Raw genomic sequence first — 21,546 nt, forward strand, 5'->3', positions numbered from 1 at the left:
GCTTAATTAGGCGCTGAGTTATTGAGGTTTAAATCGAGTCACATTAAGGGACGACCAGAATGTGACTATTTCGTCCATTAGGGGGCTCAATGGCCGTAACTCTGTAATGATGCATTCTCCGACATATGGCCATATGAACGATTTTGCTTGTCTATCCATAAGGAATCCACCCCTGAAATTTTGCCGTATATTTTTGTTATACCCTGTATATGTGTGTGTTGGTGCAATAGATTCATTCATTCTTGATTCAATCTACAGAACAAATGCTTTTTATGAAAGCAAGGAGCCTGAGAGCCAAAGATGGTTAAAGGCCGTAAATAAAATTGAAGATCTGAATTGCGGAACATCCCAAGTCCACCGGAGTACTTTTTTGTTTTTAGAAAAAAGATAAGAAGGTTATACTTGGAATGCTATTCTGTTTAGCTTAGAGTATTTTGAATTTTTTAAAAAAAGTTTTGAATTGGACTTACGTATTATGCAAGTGAATAGCACTGAGACACAGATGCCAACATATAAAAAAAAGAGGAAACAAAAAATACGAAGAAAAAGAGTGCACTTGGGATGTTTTGCAATTCAGGTCTTCAATTCTAAATTCAAATGGAACTGGGATAACTTGCAGACAATGGCTGATTTAACACATTTGATAAAGCGGTGTAATGGCTGATTTAAGAACACACTTCATATGGCCTGTGTAGCTAAGTAGACAACGTGTGTGACTATCATTCTAAAACTCATGTGTTGAAATCCCAACCTCGATTAAGAGTTACTTTTTTGAAAGGAATTAAACATTGTAAATGTGGTTCGCGATTGACACTGAAAGAGATTTATTCCATAAAGGGAGAAAAACCCAAGACAGACGCAGGGGGAAAGACGCAGACTGTCTATCCGTAAGTGTTAAAATTTAATTTATTCCAATGTCTTTCGCTCTTTCCTTTTTCTCTTTCCTTCTTTTCTCATTTTGTTTAGCTTTCTATACTTTTTCGGTCTTTGCATGATGCGTATTATTATTATAATTATCGTTTTCTTTGCATTAATTCCTATCTTTTAGAACTTAAAGTGAATGGAATTTCTGCAGATTTATATCGTGGTTGTTTCTCTAAGTGATGCTCTCAGATAGTAATACTTTTCCCTCCAAGTGGAGGAATATCCTGGCATGTTATGTTTTCGGGCATGTATTTGCTGTCATGTTGGTTGTCCAACTATCAGACATACAGTGAAACTATTCTGCTACTGGAAAAAGCTATCATTTCTTACATATTCAACCAGCTCATCGTCATGAATATTTCAACGTCCTTGCCAAAACTCTCTGCACCATTGCCTGACTTTCCATTCACTTATTACTGTCGGTCCGTAAGTGGTACATAATTTTTTATGGATACCAGCTGCATTCTGTCCTTTAGCATTCAGAAATCAGCTGTATGATAGATCTCACTTCACATTTGGCGAAATTTTATATTACGGCAGCCATTTCGCTTTACTGATGCTCGCACATTCGCACCTCCGCTCGACCGATACTATCTCTGTTTCAAGCACAGGAAACTTGGCCATGTTCCAAAAATGACCAACTTCATCAATGTTGCCAACCCCGCGTAAAATTTATCTACCTTTCTTTGACATGCGCCTCGCATTATGTATACATTAATTTATGGAATAATATAAACTTATATTAAACTATTATTTTGTCTTTCAGCTGTGAAGTGTAATAATAACCCAGCAGTTTTAAAAGTGTTAGCAGCACTTGGAACTGGATTTGATTGTGCATCTAAAGTAAGTTTCTAAGAAAGTTAACAAATAAAAATCAGAGCATTAACTACATAAATTCAAAGATAAGTATAGAATCACTAGCGATGTTTTAATGGAAGAAGATATTCTTCTACTGATAAGGTACAAAGAGAATATTTTACGAACTGTTAGAATTGTAACTCTTTCAGAATTTATGTTGATCAAATATTGAAGCCGTTCATTAAAAAGTACTTGTGTTACGAGTGAATTGCAGCTATAAAGTATCGATTAAATTAGAGAAGATAAGTGAGAACTACAGTCTTCATCGTAAAGTGTTCACTAGTGTTGAACATTACTTTATACTGCTGACATGTGTATTTTGTATGTTGAGATGCGCCTCCATAATATTTAGGTTCATAAAATTAATTTCCAAACTGTAGCAAAGTGATTTTAGAAAATTAGACCTGAGTTTACCTTGCTATGAAGGATCTGACATTTCGACATTGAAGCAAAAGTGCTTATATATATTATTATGCTTAATTTCCTTTATATAATGTTCACTTTTCTCACATAGGACCTCGCTTTATTCCATAGGAGCCGTTATCGTTGAATCTCATTATGAGAAAATGTTCATTATGAGGGATTCATTTTATTTTTTAGCGCTAGAAATCCAACTATCTCTATCAAAGATCTCAACGACTCAGACAGCTCTAAGACCCCAACCACTGTTCTCGTTCTGTCGTGACTTACGAATTGACTCAGAGATTCCCGTCGTGAAACCTCTGTCAAAACTGTCATCATTGGTTTTCAAGTTCTGGGTTAAAACGTGATCGTCTGCAGGTCGTAGAAGAAAGAGTTAGTCGTCGGGAGCAAGCCTAACGAGTTAATTGGGGCAATCATTGATCATTACGAAGTTATGACTTCTATTTTGTTGTATCCCCGACAAAAGAGGTTAGTCAAATGGCAAGGACCACACACTATTACAGGGTGTGTTCAATGCGTTGCCCATTTCGGTTGATTATCAGATGCGTTCTGAATTTGTAGTCATGCAAAAACCTTGCACAAAGTGTTGGCTGCAATTTTTGAGCATGAGTCCGCTATTAGTTCCTTGACATGCTGGATATCCCTAATTTTCAACGCATACGCAACAAACTTAACATGGCCTTACAACTAGTAACCAGTGGTGTCAGATCAGGGAAACGAGGGAACCATTTCATAGCAAACTGATCAAGGTACTCACGAACACATGTATCATAATACATTGGGAAATCATTGTGCTGGAAGCAATAAGAGAATGACCCATATTCCGACAACAGTGAAGACAAGATATCGTGTTTTTGCATGCACCAATAACCCACCGCCTTTGAGTCCTGTCGATAAAGAAAGGAGTCAGAACACGAGTCCCCTACACGCAAAACCTTGCTTGGAACGGTTATGGATGCATCAAACTAGTGCGGATTATATCCTGCCAGTACCGCAGGTTATGTTTGTTAACCTCAGTCGACATTCTAACGTTTTCCTCATCACTAAACAGTTCGCCTAAAGCGAATGTAGAGTTTTGTCGTAGCTGCTTTGTATCCTATTGACCAAATTCCAGACAACAATAGGGACAATCTTATCTAAGATGTTGGTGAAGTTCTAGCTTATAAAGATACTACTTTTCACTCACATAACGCGCATGATTGAGGTGTGACTAATACCATTTTTAAGGGCTACACTATGCATGCTTCTCTTGGGGCTTTAACTAAATGGTGTCAACACAACCAGAATTCTTGCCTCCCTCCCCTGTCGCCATGCATGGTCTGCCAGTAAAATTCCATTCCAAATCAAACTCCATGTAAGCATATTCCTTTGTTTCTAATGAAGTTATTCACCATATATTTAGTCACACCTCGCAAAATAAATTATTACTTAAAGATTAACAACATTCAATATAAAATACTCAAATGTTCAAAAAGAACCGAAGTAAATGCTAAAGTGTAAATACCTATAAAGAAAATATGTGGTCCATATATAAGACGAAATAGTGAATGTTGTACAGTATAAAATGATTTAACTTATGGAAGTCTCTCACTTGGGTCAGGCGTTTAACACACTGAAATAGACTTGTCCAGGAATATATAAACAAGGAATACACCAGTAAATAAACAGGCAGAAAATGTGTGAAGAGAAAATTATCCCCTTGGTTGCCTCATGAAGGCTCCCTGATTTTGTCGTCTAAAGAAAATAATTGAATAATTAATAATGTGTATTTGTTTGCTTTTCAAGTTTTAGTCCTATTATTCTATCTTTTATGCTAAAGAAGTTGACGAGAAATGAATGATGTGATAAAGAATGAGAGATAATACATAATACCAATGAGGTGAGGAATTCGAACTTGGCATAGATAGATCTTCTAACACCAGCCTAAAGTTTTAAATAATTCTAGGTGGAGGTACGAATTTATTATAGTAAAGACAAATTTAGCAGAAAAATATGCACATTTAAGTTCTGCGCAATCAAATTCATTTCTTGTAGCTTTTATTTTATACTTTAAATGTGAACATGTGTTTCATAAATTTACGTCTTCCTTAGATGCTGCTATTAACGTATTTTTCCTTAAAACTTTCAGAGAGAAATAGCAGATATCTTGGAGCTAGGTGTGAAACCAAATCGAATTATTTATGCAAATCCAGTGAAATCAATCTCTCATATTAAATTTGCTAGGAGGAAAGGAGTTGATGTGATGACATTTGACAACGAAAGTGAACTTCATAAGATTAAGTCTGTTTTTCCCTCTGCAAGGTAGGTTAAAACGTAGATAATTATATTTTTCTATATATTAAAGTAAATGTTTAATATTTAATTGTCTTTAAAAGTAACCAAACCATGTCAAAAGATTTTAATTTCAAATTATTAAACTGTGAGAATATGTAAATAGAGATCACCACTGTATGATTCTGAATGTTTATGGGATATAATCAATTATGGAAATACAACAAATATAAATGAAACACGCATGATAAAACAGTGGAAAAAAGTTGTGTCCACAAAGAAAATTAATAAGTTTAAGAAAACTAACAGAATTTTCATTACTAATATTTAAATTGTGAAATGATAAATGTATAGGCCTGTTATGTACTATCCCTTAAAGTTCCGTATGTATATAAAGTAGCCCTTATGAAATATTTCCTGACATTTCTGCAGAAACCTCATTGAAATGGTATTCGTCGGTATCCATACAAATATTAAGTGGTAACCAAATAATAATGTGGTTTCTTATACTTCACTGATATTTTGTAATTAAGCCTTAGCATTATTGGTAAGGAAAGAACTTGAGGTATATCATAACTAGAAAGCCTTGTTGTTGTTATTTTCTATTGTATGTTATGTACAAATTTGTTAATCTTTGCAATATAAACAGGGTTGTCAACACTAAATTCCTCTGCACCTAAAGCAAAATTAAGTTTCTAAATTTTTTAAATCCAATTCATTTCCTGCTTTCTGCCCTATGATTTCATGCTTTTTCAGCTGATGTATTTCATGTTTACTTCTTATGTACTTAATTAATCTTATTGTCTGGAACTGAAAAGAAAAGTGAACGTGATGAGAGTTGAACTGGCCGTAACACATAGTAAATTTTGAACATTTTTTTACAATTTTGCAGTGAATAATTCAATGGTACGGAGGTAGATGCAACATTTATTGAATGATGTGTGATAAATGATACGGCTAAATTGCAAAGAAATGAATGAACAAGTCAAACATCGGATCTGTAGTCGCAATCTCACACTATATGATTTTCACTCGTTTAAGCACTTGAAACCCTTGATTTTAGCTGCCGTTTCCACTACTATACCATTCAAAAAAAATAGTTGTCAAACGACAACATTCTACAGTGAAGGAATATAAAGACTGCGGTCCCTGTATAAGAAGTGCTGTACTACCGGCACGATTGGAAATTGCTACGAGAAGCAGTTAAATATGTGCACAGCATCTGCCAGTAACAATGGCTTATTACTAATTCTTTTATTCATAACACATCTGTACTTTATTTTGGACATCTCTGTAACAGGGACTATCTCTCATGGCATACGTAAAATTACTCAAGCATCGATAAATTTAAAAGGTGCTTTTTTTTACTACTTTGAGGGTGATGAATACAATTAAAGTAATTTCATACCTATTTATCCATTGAGTTACGAGGAATACAACCTTAAAGCTGGAATGCTTGAATTTATATTTATTTCCCAAATGAGAATGCTTCTTTCTCGTGTCCCGTTGGGCAGGTATGTATAAAGAGAATTTCATGGAATTTAACATGCTAAAAGTACGAGTATTCAAAGCGCAATTAGAACTTATCCATGTGTGGGCGTGTATTTTTCTGTTAACGTTTAACTTGACGATAGATGCGCAAATTTTAATTATGTTATTTTTAATCATATTTCGAAGAAAGGTAAAATTAAGATACTTTGGGGAAAGAACATTATAACTAATGTTAACAATTACAGCTACTTTTTCTTTAATGTAATTAGTAATATTCTTCGACAATGGTAATGTTAGATACTTGCTATTGTTTGTCAGAAAGTGTTAGTAAATTGAAATATACATGTAGTAGTTGTTGTTAAGTTAGTTAGTCTGTGCATATGATTGAGACGAATCGTTAGTTAATTCTGATGTCTTGTGTAGCTTGAGGATGTTACTGTACAACAAATGTGAGGTCATGTTCAGTCTTTTAGTAGCAAACAAGTAATTTAACAAAATAAGAGGTGCTAAACCATATGTGGAGCCCGATTTCTTATAACACGTTCTATTTTTATTGTACAGTCACATGACATTTTGTTACACATACGCAGGAGTCAGCCATTTTACATATACAAACGAAAGACTATACACATTTGTACGAAAATGTCTTTTAGTTAAAAACGTGTTACTTTAAATAAGTTAGAAGTGCTAAATCGATATGTCAAGTCCGTGTTCTTCTAATATTCATAATTTATATTCTGCAGTCGTTACATTTTATTACACTCACATAGGTAAGGCATTTTACGTATACAAACAAAAGCCTGTAGAAATTTCTACGGAAATAACAGCTGTGATCTTTTTCTCTTAGCAAGCATAATGCTGTTCCATCATCCACTGAATTCCTTTTCGAATGTAGCAGTCATTCGTTTAACTGTTCCCCATGTTCATCACTAACAGTCCCTACATTTTGTGGAAAGAAGCTCAAATGTAAATCCAAAAATTTAATTTGAAGGACATATGGGATCTCATGGTTTGGAAGCAGTGCAATACACACTTAAGCATTATACAATAGTTTCATAATTTGATGCTTGAGCATTATCAAGAAAATTAGAACACACTAACTTGAATGCTTGCAATGCTGCCTTTTTTATATCCGACAGAGTACATTCAAACTCAGTATCCTGAATAACAGTTCTTATTTGAGGGCTAATGAACACACCTTCGTTTATCATTGCGTAACTTAGGCTGAGGAATTTGGTTCTGACAGGCTTGGAAGCTAGCTCATTTCGATTGAATGCTTTGATGTTCAATGGGGAAGAAAAACGTGTTTAGAGTTCACAAGTTATTGATGTGATATGTTCTTAAGTCCTTAAACATATTCCTGTCGTAATGGCAATAATTTTCTCAATTGTTGGTTAACTCCGTTTCGGCTGTCTCATTCAAACAGAGAGTAACACAATTATGTATACCTTGTTGCATTCCTGTAAGGATCTCAATAACCTTAAGGTCTCTACAGATTCGCCGGATGATGATGCCTATATGTATATACTGTTAAGTTGATTCTAATGTTTCCTTACTAAATCAGTACTTTACAGAATATAACGGGATAAATATAATGATAATAGTATGGAAATAAATATGGAAAATAAGTACAATGATATGAGATAAGTGGATGTTCTTTATAATATGTAAAGTGAAAAAGTGACTGTTAAAAGAATAATTGAATTAGTCCTCAACTTTATAAATACTTGTATACGTATATATATATATTTACATAAAATATCATCCCGTTGACATTACAAGCAATTGTGGGCTGAGAGGTACATATGATATGGAAAGAGAAGAGAGGATAGAATTCTTTGCTGTGGGAGACTCCATTAGCACAAAAAATCTAATATATGAGAATCTAGAAATTGTAACACACTACAACGCTGTGGTGAAAGTGGGGGATATTACAAAAATGACAAAAGTGATAGGATATATTACAAGTGTAGATGAAGAGTAGTAGTAAGATGAAGTGTAGATGGTAGTAAAGACAACATCCAATGAATAAAGTAATACAGTCGGAAGCAGTAGATGTGATCCGAGGTATTTTAAAAAAAATGAAGACCGAAAATATTATTAAGAGCGATAAAACCTTCTCCGAATTCTTGGACTGTATGAGGAGTGAACTCAAATGAACCATCTTAACTTCTTGATATGTTCTTGAAACTTCGGCATGAGATGATTGGAGATAGAAAAGAACATATCAAGATCGTTGACAAAGAAAAAGAAGTAATGGTCATTGTAAGTGTGGAATTGCAAGAAGTTAGAAAAGTCGAAAGGGACAGCGACAAGGTAGAGCTAATAATCGATATGATAGAATCTGAAGAACTATGTGATGTAAGTGATGTAACTAAGGTAGTAGAATCTGAAGAGGAAGTTATTACTGATGTAGAAAACGACAACACTTTAAAATTTGAGGAACTATCTCAAGGATTTCCAACTGTTACAAAGTATACAGGTAAGAAGAAAACTAGGAACTGGGAAAAGTATTAGAATAAGAAGAAAAAGAAATTTCAAAAGTATTTATGGAATCTTAGGAAAAAGAAGAAGATAACAAAGAAAGTTAAATTGGATGAAAGATGGGCATATCGAAGAAGGAAGAACAAAAAAACTGGAAAAAGAAAGTAATGAAAGGTGCCGAAATGGGAAGAAAGAAAGAAAGAGATAATGGAAAGATAAACGATAGAAGATGGAGAAGGAAAAGGATGAAATCAAGAAATGAAAGACAAAACGAATTGTATTTGTCTGCATAATCTGACAATTCATATTATGTGATTTTATGCACAGCTTGATCATCTAATCACCAGTTATCCATTTGTGTGTCGAAAACGATACAATCCTGTATTTCACTGTGAGAGTTTCTCATCAGTACACCGAACCTACAATCTTTTATAATGGAATACGTACCAGTGTAAGTAGTTGTATTTAAAAAAATGGCTACCGTGACAGGACATTAAAAGGAGAGAAAGAGAAAAGTCTTTCCAAAACCTAAACTTGAAGTTAAAGCTACATTTTAATTATTTCACAAATAATATTTCTTTATTTCTATATTACCAGGTAACTAATGTCCCTTTCTAAATTGCTCTTCCAATTATTATTCAATTTATGTATAATTCTTCAAACAACTTTTAAATCTATTATTCTTATATCTGTGACCAACGTTTATTAATATATCTTGTTTATTTATTATATTAGATTCCAAAATTGATTTAATTGAGAATTTTATCTTAGGATACAGGCCAATGTCCAATTCGCTACGTACTAAAATTCACACACACACACATCACACACACACACATCACACACACACACACACATATATATATATATATAACTGTAATGAGGTTCTGCCGCGCAATAGCGGGGCATTACACTCAGAACAAGAATTGCAAAAGAGTGCCCATAGCTTATCCTCACTACTATTCAGCTTCTAAAATGCTGTTAATATGCTTTTTTTGACTACATGATTAAGGTTACTTCTTTCACTCTTGAACCCCAGTTCACGTATATAACGAAATGAACCAGGGATATTCTTTCACTAAGAGGATATTCTGATAAACTGAACACAATCTCTTTTTTGTACACACCTCAAGGACAGAAAACCAACACAAACATTAAAACTTTACAAACGCCTGCAATTGCAAAGTACGACTTTCATGTTGCATAGCACAAAACAGATGGCAGCGCTTGTTCATCAGTGGTGGTAGCATGGTGATCATTATGCAATAAATTTATCACTACATGATTCGACAACACTACATGATTCAATTTTTATTTTTATATTAATGCTAAACTGAAAACGATATCATTCTTACTAAATGTTGCAAAGAAACTTTTAAATTAGTTCATAAGTAGTTCGTATATAATACACACAATGTATAAAGATGTTTTTGTGGAAAACTGTAAGTAATGTCAATAAACTAATCGCAGATTCGTGTATGCTTATAAAATACATTATAAGAAGATATTTTAAGGAAAGGACAAATTTAATGTTGAAGTGTAATCGAAATTCTAAAATCCATACGCATTCTAAGAAATGGTATGGGTAAATATTGGATATTAACTTACGTAATTGTTTCCGATAAGCCTGCAATACGAAAAATAAAGATAGCATTACATGGATAATGTATTGAGTTGCCAATTCTAAAGGAACGATATTGCATTGTAGAATTAGTAATTAGATAAGATTTCACAATACAAGTAAACTCGGAGTATTACAGTATTGACGAAGTTTCTATTAGTACAACAACTATTGGTAGTGACAGAGAGCTAGTTATTCTTGATGAAATTCAAAGTGACATGGATTATATTTTATCATCAAGGAAGCAAGCGACGTGCTGTCAACTTTTTTTCTAGATGAGAACAGTTGCGGCCGGTGGATTGTGGTTTCGGGTGTTGCAGTACGAACGATCGGAGACAGAAGGTATAAAGTGAACTCATTGACTAATCAGCATAACTTTAGATGCAAATGCTATGTGACATGTTAATATAAAAAAAAATTCTTTTTAAAAAAATAAAAAATGCAGAACATTTAATCCGATTAATCACCTTATTTAATTAGTAAGTTCATTCTTCTCTCTTTGATTGGAACAAATCTGCCTAATACATGCTGGTTGAACTCTAGTATTCTTATTGTCAGGTCTTTTTCGATGGAAAGCATAACCAATGGTGATAATCTTTCTTGGGACATTCAATTTCCTGAAAGGGTCAATTCTTTTTGATGTGAAAAAAAAAACTTTTCTTCTTTCACTGACGCCATAGGTACAGTTAATATTAATTTCAGAAGCTTGGTAGATTCACTAAATATTTTTTTCTAGATTACTGTGAACAATTCATTCTAGCAAACTTAGTCCCTGACAGTGATCCAAATTCCTCCTCGATGTAGACTGAAGAGAGTTCGTAGCAGAGATTAATGTTATAAAAAATATACATTGAACACGCTTTATTCACAATTTATCTAGGAAAATTTAAAATAAATTGTGGAAATGTATCTAGTGCATACAACATTACTGCCATAAGATGTCCTGTAAATTGAAACCGTTCTTTTTTTTTCGAACACTCTCCTGAACTGCACTTTGCTTGTTTTGTCTAAGCCTTAATTGTAAGTTTTTCCTCAGTTGAAAGCTGGGCAATTATTTTTGTAAGCTATTTACAGAAGTCATAGTATGCAATTCATTCAGAATTTGTAGGTGATGTACCAAGGGCGCCCATGTTGTGGTTTCCAAGGAGGGCAAGTATAAGACACATTTCAAATGTAGTCTTAAATTTTGCGGTAACTATTCTAAAATATCTATTGGGTTTTCGATCTTCCGAAGCACAATTTCCTCTAGGGGGCGAGCACCCCACCTTTCCCCACCACGATGGGCGCCTTTGTTATGTACAGAATTAAAGCGCACACGATGAAATTAAATCTAATAACTAATAACCAAAAGAGCTGATACAAAAGAGATACTGGTATATGAATTGCGAATGTCACATATTCATACATAAGGCTGTCAACTGGAAGGCTTTTCATTGGCCTGGTCGGAAAAATTGTTGTTATTTTGATTAAAGCCGATGACGGGTACAAACTTCTCACCAGCTCCTTTATAACAGTTTTTTTTTTAAATTTGTATCTAGTTCGAAGTATAGATATTGAAAAGTAGCTGTCATTCTGTAAACTCAAAACTGTTACCTTTCACCATCTATCAACGATTAATATATTTTGTTCACCAATGTTTAGAAAATTTTAGAGATGACAGGGACTGTATCAGGGAAACTTTGAAATTTACTTTCAAGGAATTTTATACATTTATTAAGATTGGAAAAGGACTTCTTAAAGCAGTTTCCTATAGTTGAAGTAGAGACTATATGTTTAAAGAATGAATTTCATTTTCCAAATCCAAAATTGTCACGTAAAGATTATTATACTTTTGTTCATCTGTTTCGATAATTTTAAAGAAATGGTAGTTACTGGTAGATACAATAAATTGATCACTGCCGATTGATCAATTTCAGTTTCTCATTTATAGCACAATGTATCTATTAAGCTTATTAGTGAATGTTCTAAGGACATACAGCACATATTTGTTAATGCACTTTTGTTCACGATAGTACATTTCCTTTCCATGGATAGGTCCTTACAGAAATACTACACGCTGAGACCTATATCATAGAGATTTTTGAGGAAGTGCTTGTTTATTTTTTATTTTACAGAGTTGGCAACCCTATTCAGACATCAACACAGACACAGACACATGTGCGTAAAAGAAAAAAACTACATTCCAAATCATCCGTCTTGGTTGTTACGCAATGCACTATGAACACAATATACTTCCACATGAGGGGAAACAATGTTTATTAATGTCATACGTTCTGGAAAGCAACCTTGAAACCCGCCAGATATAGGAACAACATGTTAGCTAAGAGGGTCCAAAGTATTTGAGGAAGGTCCAATACGTCTACGTAATAATGTCTGTCCTAATACTGTACCCGAAAAGATAAGTAATTCTTAATTACTGTTACCTATATTTTTAGAAAAAATGATAGAACGATTATTTCTATAAGAAAAGAAAGAGTACATGATGAGGCGTAAAATAAAATATTTAACCTACATCAATCATTTCTCTGTTAAACAGGTATAGGTCGTTAAGAAAGTCTGCAAATGTTAGTCGAGTTTCGAAATTTTTATGAGGTCCGGAACCGGTGGAGCCCCCTCGTAGCTGTGCCCCTGAGCATGGTTAACTAGTCCCAAATTCAATGTGGCGTTTCCCATCATACAGTTTTATCAAGAGTATAAAATATACTTATTTTATAAAAGAAATATGTATATACTAAAATACTATCCACAGAGCGGAGGATTCTGCATATTTACTTGTTAATATGTGGTTCACAAATTACTGTAGAAGAAACCTTCATTATCTATATAAGCTGATAATTAACTTGTAAATGCGAATCTACTTTCATTTGATTTCTGTTCTTACATATTTTCTTGCTTATTTTGTAATTCTGCTATCACTTTTTTAAATTGTCATTATATTGATTTACTTCAATATAAGTATCGTAATTTAAAAATATGAATGCATAAAAACAAATTTCGTTTGTTAATTGCTAGTGAAATCAAATTCAGAAAGCTCATTTAGTGCGAGAAACCTTCTCATTCACTGGAAACCGTGCTGTGTTGCAGAAGCTCTGCAACGACCAGACCCTTTAACTTCTGAGATAGGGGAAAGGAGACTTAACATTTCCTCGAATTCCCGCGCTGAAGGAATCTGGTCGTTGTATGCTCGCTGCAACACAATAAATTAGAGACTCTGTGATAGATTATTTTTCGCTTTTTAAAACGGATTAACGAAACGGACAGTTGCAGAAGTAAAAAAATATGTTATTTAAAGTATGTATGGGAGTATTAGAAAGTATTTTTTCTGTTCTTTACTACTATTGCTAATAATATTTTTTTCTTGAAATACTTTGGTCGTTGCGCAACGCTGCAACACTAATATTAGCCGCCACTGGATGAGAACATGTGTGACAAACTTGTAGTTTGGCATTGTCAAGGATAATGTTTGCTGGGAGACACTAAAAAAAAAAACTTCCTTACTTAACCTTTATTCTAATTAACATTACAATCGCAGCCATTAATGTATTGATGACTTTAAGTATTTAAATCCTTTCTATCAGAGTCGCCAAATTTATGAAGCTTCTGTGCTACCGTTCCGTTTTTAAACCCTACTGTGAGTTACCAACCAGAACAACTACCAACTATTTTTTAAAAAAATATTACATTTGTTTATTGCTTACAAACTTGCGTTCCTAGTATTTATGAAATCAAATAATACAAGTTACCAAATGTCTAATTTACACACGAAAAGCATAACTAAAAATTCAATAAGTGTATTACGGTTCTGGGTTCGAGCAGCATAGTGCTGCATGGTGCACACCGTCCTCAACCGGCCTCCGCAGAGAACTCCCTATTCCTCGCCCTCAAATAATACAGCTTTACACCATTTTATTTGTGGGTTCTGAAAGTTTGTTCACGCGACGATTGTTTGAGGAAGACGCGACACACCTCACCGTTACGGTCCGGATTCGGACGGATCACCTGGGTGAAGACCTAAGGCGTATTACGAAAATAGACGAGAGCATCACCTACTTTCATGAATCGAACACAAGTTATCCAACAACCACGTTCTCGTTACGTCATGCAATCTGTGAAAGAAAAACTGACAAAATTACATTTTATTGTGCCATTTATTGGAAATAAACAAACGTACCTGAGATAAACAAACTTTTCTTACACTTGTCGCCCCATTTGTGTAACGAATTCGTAAGTATACTTTTTACCACTCACTTCAACATTTTCTGTCCACCATGGCTTATGGATTAGTGTGATCACATTTTAGTTGAGACACTATATATCCGTCGAATCCACTCACAAAAATCGTCCTTTCTTCCGATATTGAGAATTTAACAGACAGTCATTCCAAGTGAACGCAGTGACAACATTATGTTCTTATTTCTGATAAAGAATTGACTTATTTTTACCAAATTTTTATGTTAGTCGCTGATTATATGACCATTGTCTTCGGGTACCACCCGCCAAGTCCCAGTTTCACCTTTTATCTTGATCACACCACCTCGTTGTTATGAAATATTACTTAGGGTTGATTTACTTTAATAATGTTTTATTTCAAAACTACCAAAACATCCACATTAACAGCACTGTTTTTAATGGATGATTACGCAATATCACGAATATTAAAGTTTTCTTAAAAAAGAATATTACTATTTATATTCTTCAAAATGTTTTGGGTTCAGGATTCAGCGTTATTCTAAAATTTTAGCTGAGTCATTCATAGCACACACACACACCAAAATACATTGAAGTCTAACTAAAAACTCCATTCTTTCCTTTTCCTCTTCTTCTAATCTGACTTTTAGTACCACCAGGCGGCAGCACGATCAACAAGAAGCATACACTGCACAAAGTGTACGAATTCAGATAAACGTCACATAATGCTCTAACGCAGAATTTGCGTTTATACGAAAAATATTTTAAGCAGAATTTTGGTACAGTTACATTGGCGGTCGAAAGGAATGTACGTGCACCATTGGATAATGGTAAACGTTCAAGAACCCTGACTGTAGTTTCACTTCAACAATCATCACTGTTTCAAAGTGAAGACGAGCACTAGTTCACAAGGAAGCTTATAAGAACTTTCGTCGAATTACACCTCATCAGATGAAAAAGTTTCATTAAGGTTCATTTAACGTAGAAAAACGACAAACGCGTGGGGCATTTATACGCTTACATAAAAGTTTCATGGGGCTTTTACATGTAAAGTCTTTAAAGTTTTTTTTTTTTTTTTTTTTTACATTCGGCACTGTCACTAAGTTAAACATTTATATATGCATGACTCACAATTAATATACAAAAATTCTCATGATATACTTTTGATATTTGAATTACAATGTTGCTATATGCGCTCTTATTGTTAAAATAACTCAAACATTATACGTAATCATGGCATCATTTAGACATAATATATTCACATTACTTACTTTACGACATTATGCAAAAAACTACAAAACATAAACAATTAATTATTATGAACAACTCAACTTTTCAACAAATAGATAAAATAAACATTATTTGAATAATGTATTTCAATATTCCACAAAGGAAATGAACAAACTTATTCTACACACATTATACTTAAATTGCATAAATGACAAAACATACTCGCACTTCTCACTCTATACTGACAAAGAAGTTACGAAAACAAAATTGTTATTCACAAATACAAGGATTACACATCATTTAAACATAATAACTACATGAAACAAGTTTATTACCACTCTTTTGTACTGTAACAATAAGAGTGAGGCCGGATAGAAGTAAGTCTGCCACACTTTTACGCTAATAAGCGCCTATCCACTTAAATTTTTAAGTCTCCCTTCCCCATTTTACATTTATATTATCATCCCACCCCTTTGGAATGGCAACAAGACCTTCTAGTGAGGTAGGAATACAAAACAACATAGAAAAATGAACCCAAAGGTTAAAAATAAATGAGGGGGGGGAGAGTTGCCATTCATAATTCAATACTCGTGTCACAGTGTTCCACTGACACATAAAAACTTACTCTCACTCTGGTTACATCAGAGCATATCATCGTTTACATTCTTAATAATACATGAATGCTATACAATTCACCTCGTACATTTGGTGGTTTAAGATCTTACAGTCAGTCTTGATAAGTTATCGCAAAGCATCAACAAGACAAGACAATAATTCATGTAAACGAGAGTTTTTAACTCATATTTCTTTTACATCTGAATACTAGTAAGCAACAGTTTCATATATATTAGCATTTAGAAAACAGTCATGTCCGTGACTTCTCTTTTTTTTTTTTTTTTTTTTACACGTCACGTCTGTTTAGCTTAGGATTCAGCAAATGATTTAAAGCTAACATAAGAGTGCGACACCGACAATCTAGCTTATCGTTTAAATATTGCAAATATGTATCACATTTCAATAGCTCTTTCAACAACAACTGAACATTGAACTTATTACTTTCGCTCTCGTTGAAAACAGACAAACTAACTTTCGTTATATTCAAAGAATTTACATTTACTAAAGTTTCTGGTTCACAAGAGTCGGTTTTTTCACTATTTTCTTTTACAGAATCAAATTCTCTTTCATGTATATGTTTCTTAGCTAATTCTAACCAGATGTTCCTAGTTTTTTGAGTGGGTCTCCACACTCTCATACGATCGATAGAGTGTACGCCACAAGATTCTCCAGTTAAAGGATCTACAAGTTCAAAGACTTTATCTGAAATTTTATTTTTACAAAATAGTGGACCTTTGTAAAGCATGAAAAACTTGCGGATCTTTTTGTCTACTGCTGAACTCAAATGCGATTGCAACAGAAATACCAAATCATTTTCTTTTATTTTGTATTTTCTTTCTTGGGATGCATTATATTTCTCGTTTCTTTTTCTAACTTTTTCACTTCTACGGTAGTCAGCCATTATGAGTTTATTTTCCCAATTTACAGGTTCACTTTCATCATAGCTTTCGTTTGTTACAATGCCAAAGTGCTTCAACACAGAATAATTTGCTTTTACATTTAAATGAAGACTAGCAGGGCTGACACCTAAACTACTACACACAGAATAATTTAACAAAATGACAATCTGAGGTATGTATCTTTCCCAAGAAGTATGTTCTTCGTTACACAACAATTTGAACAACCTATTCGTCTCCCTATGGATTCTCTCTACAACTGAGCTCTTTGGGTGGTAAGGTGTTACATAATGAATTTTAATACCATATTCTTCCATTTTAGATTTAAATTTTGCTGATACAAAACATCCACCATTGTCTACTAGTATGGATTTTGGAATTCCCATGGTTACAAAATAGTAATATTCTAAACATCTCAAAACACATTTAGTCGTTGCATTTCTGATTGGGAACATTGTGTAATATCTACTAAATACATCTAAAATTGACAATGCAAATTTATTTCCAGTATGAGAAGGTGGATAAGGTCCTAACAAATCGATCGAGACCATGTCTCTTACATTCTTTACAGCCACAGTTTGTAAAGGTCTAGCTGGTGGCGAAGTTTCAACTTTCGTACGTTTACAAACAACACAGTCACGCAAATAATTACTGATATCTCTACGCATGGACTTCCAATAACAACAATCACTCACAAAGCCTAAAACCTTTTCAAAACCAAAATGACCTTGTTCATGATAATTTTGAATTACATCATTCACAAGTGAAGGAGGAATACAAATCTTCCATTGATTAGGAAAATGGTAACTACGATTCAACAAAATTCCATTTTCAATTTTGTAAAATTCGCCAATATTTCGATTCTTAACCTTAACCATGGGCGGCGATTAGGAGGGGCAAAGGGGGGCAGTTGCCCCCCACTTTTTTGAAGTAACCCATTAATGTATATAGCTTCATTTGACAATGTAATGTTTTATATGTATTACTGGTTCATAAAAAAATGGTGCCATATAATATTTCCCGTTGCGTGAGTACATATTGGTTGTCTTCTCGTGGAGTTAAGCAAGCTACAGGAATTGTGTTTTAATTGCAATTTAAAGCAATTAATATTGCAATCGCGTATTTCTTTAAATTTCGTAGCATATGCTTGTAGTATTTACTGTCTTTCATTTTCTAACAAGGTACATTCGCGAAGTGTACCCTCGGGATTCGTGTAAAATTGATTCAAATGCAAAGTTCTCCTCGTCACAATGTGTATTGTACTAATTTTAGCGGCCCATACTGGTATTTATGTACCTTCATATATCCAGAATTCAATCATATACTAGTATAACGCTCAGACATGTTATTGCTTTTAGATGTAACTCGACATGAATGTGGGCATGTGCAAAACAAATTTGATCAAGTACTGCTTCTCTGACACATGCTACCAACCCGAGCTGCCATCTTGGATTCAACTTTTGGTTTTTCAAAAGGGAATAGGTGCAAGTGAGACATCAAATTCATGTACAGTTTTCTCGGAAACTCACTGATGTAGAGGATTTTACTGTAGCTTGTACCGTTTGCAAGGTATTGCATGTTAAATCCTTCCAGGCATTTCGCGAATAGACATTGCAGAGTAATATCAGTTACACATATATTTTTGATGTTGACAAATCAAAACAATTTCTAACTGGAAAAATACTGTAGATATAAACAAACTCCTTACAACATTGGTGTCATAATCTTATTACATTTCTGTGAGTGATTGTATTACTTCCATGATATACTACAACAAAGAAGTATTGTATAACGGTCAAAATGCTTAATGTAAATTCAGATACGACCATATTTAGGTGAAGACCATTTCCGTATTGACGTCTGTGTGTCTGTATTATGTATTCAGAGAATATTTCGTCAACGATAAATCACGTAAAACACTACATATACACAGCGGGCCCTGCACAACTTTCTATTTGATTCAATATTCATGAAGTACCTGACATTTAACATGCAATAGCTACGGCAAAACTCACTACACTAGTGATTTTCCGAGAAATTGTACATGAACTTGATGTATCACTTGCAACTATTCCCTTTTGAAAAACCGAAAATTGAATCCAAGATGGCAGCTTGGGTTAGTAAGATGTGTCAGGGAAGCAGTACTTGATCAAATTTGTTTTGCATATGCCCACATTCATGTCCAGTTACATCTAAAGAAACTAAAAGCAATTTTGTGTCCGAGCGTTATACTAGTGTATGATTGAAAAATGAAAATGAAATCTTTGAGTTTTACGTCCCACGGTTATGCCGGTTAGGCTAAAGGAGACGGTGATGATGAGTAATGAATGAAAATGGTGGAATGAAGAAAGTGGGAGGAAACGGGAGAACCCCGAGAAAACCCACGCACACGGTGTTTGTCCACCACAGAGTTCCTTTGGCGGTGGCTGGGATCGAACCCGGGACCCCAAGCACTAGTGTATGATTGAATTCCGAATATATGAAGGCTCATAAATACGCAAATTACCAGTATGGGCTGCTAAAATTAGTACAATACACATTGTAGCAAGGAGAACTTTGTATTTGAATCAATTTTACACGAATTTTGAGGGGACACTTCGCGAATGTACCTTGTAAGAGTAATAACGTATATTTAATGTCATGTGTGAAATTATAAATTAAGTTATTCATTAATCTCCAGTTTGAACATAACTTTTGCAAAACAAGCCTCATTATTCATTACTATAATTAATATTAGCTATCCTTTCTATTTACTTGTTTTGTAAATTTTTTTATTAAATAATCTGATCACACAATTTTCCAGACAGAGTTTTAAGATGTTCATGAGAAAGGAATCAAATCTCTTCTTACACCTTCGTTGTTTAAGAGTACAAAGGGCTAGTATTTACTTCCGTTGCTCTTGTTAATTTATTTAATAAAATATGAAATACGATATATGGTATTTTAACCGAAGAAGATAGTATCCTATTAGTTATACAACCTTTCGTCGAACAAAGTGTTAGAAACAATCAGATAAACTAAGATTAATATACAAATATTCAGATCATGCCTTGCCCCCCCACTTTTAACGTCCAATCGCCGCCACTGACCTTAACGTAAGGATCGTTGGGATTCTCTAAGTACTTCATGATATTTTCATACTCCGGATGTTCTCTTTGCTTGCTAATTAAATCTTGAACAGTTAAATTTTTAAAACAAGATGGCAACACTTCGTATTTATTAACTTCATACTTTTCAACCTCAGGAAACAGAATGATACGTGACAATGCATCGCTAGCTTGATTATCTTGACCTTTAATATATACAATTTGTACATCAAATCCCTGAATTTGTAAACTCCAACGAGCAAGTCTAGAATTCCACTGTCTCATTTTGTGCAAATATACCAACGAGTTATGATCCGTGTAAATTTTTACATGCCTTCCATACAACAATTGAGACCAACGTTTAAGCGCGACTACAATTGAAAGACACTCACGTTCAGTCACGGTGTAATTCTTCTCAGCAGGTTTTAACGTTCTACTATAATACCCTAAAATATGTTTCTTACCGTCTACTTCTTGAAAAAGAATGTTTCCTAAAGCAACTGAACTACAGTCTGTAATTAAACAAAAATCATGATCTAACAAAGGATGTGCAAGCATTACCTCTTGAACTAAATCACTTTTCAACTGGTTAAAACTATCTTCACAAGATTGATCCCAGATCCATTTTTTATTTTTCTTTAACAAACCAAATAAAGGTTCAGATTTTTGAGCGAAATTTTCAACAAATTTGGCGCACCACTGGAACAAACCTAAAACTCTTTGCAATTCTTTCAAATTTCTAGGCCTTGGTAGGTTTTTGATACACTGTACATAAGAAGGATTTTTTGTTATGCCTTGCGGACTGATGTCAAACCCTAAAAAACTAAATTTCGTGTTACAAAAAGTACACTTTTGTAGATTTAATGTCATGCCAGCCTCGTAAACTTTCTGAAATATTTGATCCAAAAATTGTAACTGTTCTTCAAAAGTCATAGAAATTACAGAGACATCATCGATGTACGAGACTACTTTTTCATATAAGCCTGCCCCAAGGACAGCTTGCAAACACAACATAAAAGCAGCTCCTCCGTTTATGTAACCAAACGGAACTCGAGTATACTGATACATTTTACCGTTCCAACAAAAGGCTGTGTATTGTTTACTTTCTTTACTTAAACATACTTGTAAATAACTTCCCACAAAATCTAAACAAGACACGAATTGAATTCCTTGAAATTTGATGAGAAGGTCATCGATCTTATTGACTTTTAACTGCTTTAATTTCACAAATTTGTTCAATTGAGTTAAATCTACGACAGTACGAAGTTTACTAGTGTTTTTCTTAGCTACGCACAACAAAGGATGACAATACACAGAAATACATTCTTCCACTACGCCACATTCTAACCATTCAGTTATTTGCTGTTCAATATTTTCATTGTACTTAAAAGGTAATGGGTACTGACGTTTTACAATCGGTTGATCAGTTTCAACTTCGATGGTGTATTCAAATTTATTA

General features: G+C 33.9%; 1 protein-coding gene across 1 annotated transcript in view; it reads left to right on the forward strand.

Annotated features, from left to right (window-relative positions):
* Positions 1–21,546, forward strand: part of LOC145661030 (ornithine decarboxylase-like) — a 65,474-nt gene that overhangs the window by 13,054 nt on the left and 30,874 nt on the right. The window contains exons 3-4 of the mRNA XM_081726467.1: positions 1,691–1,767; positions 4,334–4,506. Coding sequence (XP_081582593.1) covers positions 1,691–1,767; positions 4,334–4,506 — 250 coding nt within the window. The remainder of the gene's footprint in view (positions 1–1,690; positions 1,768–4,333; positions 4,507–21,546) is intronic.

Source organism: Thermobia domestica, chromosome 9 (assembly GCF_964235325.1).
Source record: "Thermobia domestica chromosome 9, izTheDome1.hap1.1, whole genome shotgun sequence".
NCBI lineage: Eukaryota > Metazoa > Arthropoda > Insecta > Zygentoma > Lepismatidae > Thermobia > Thermobia domestica.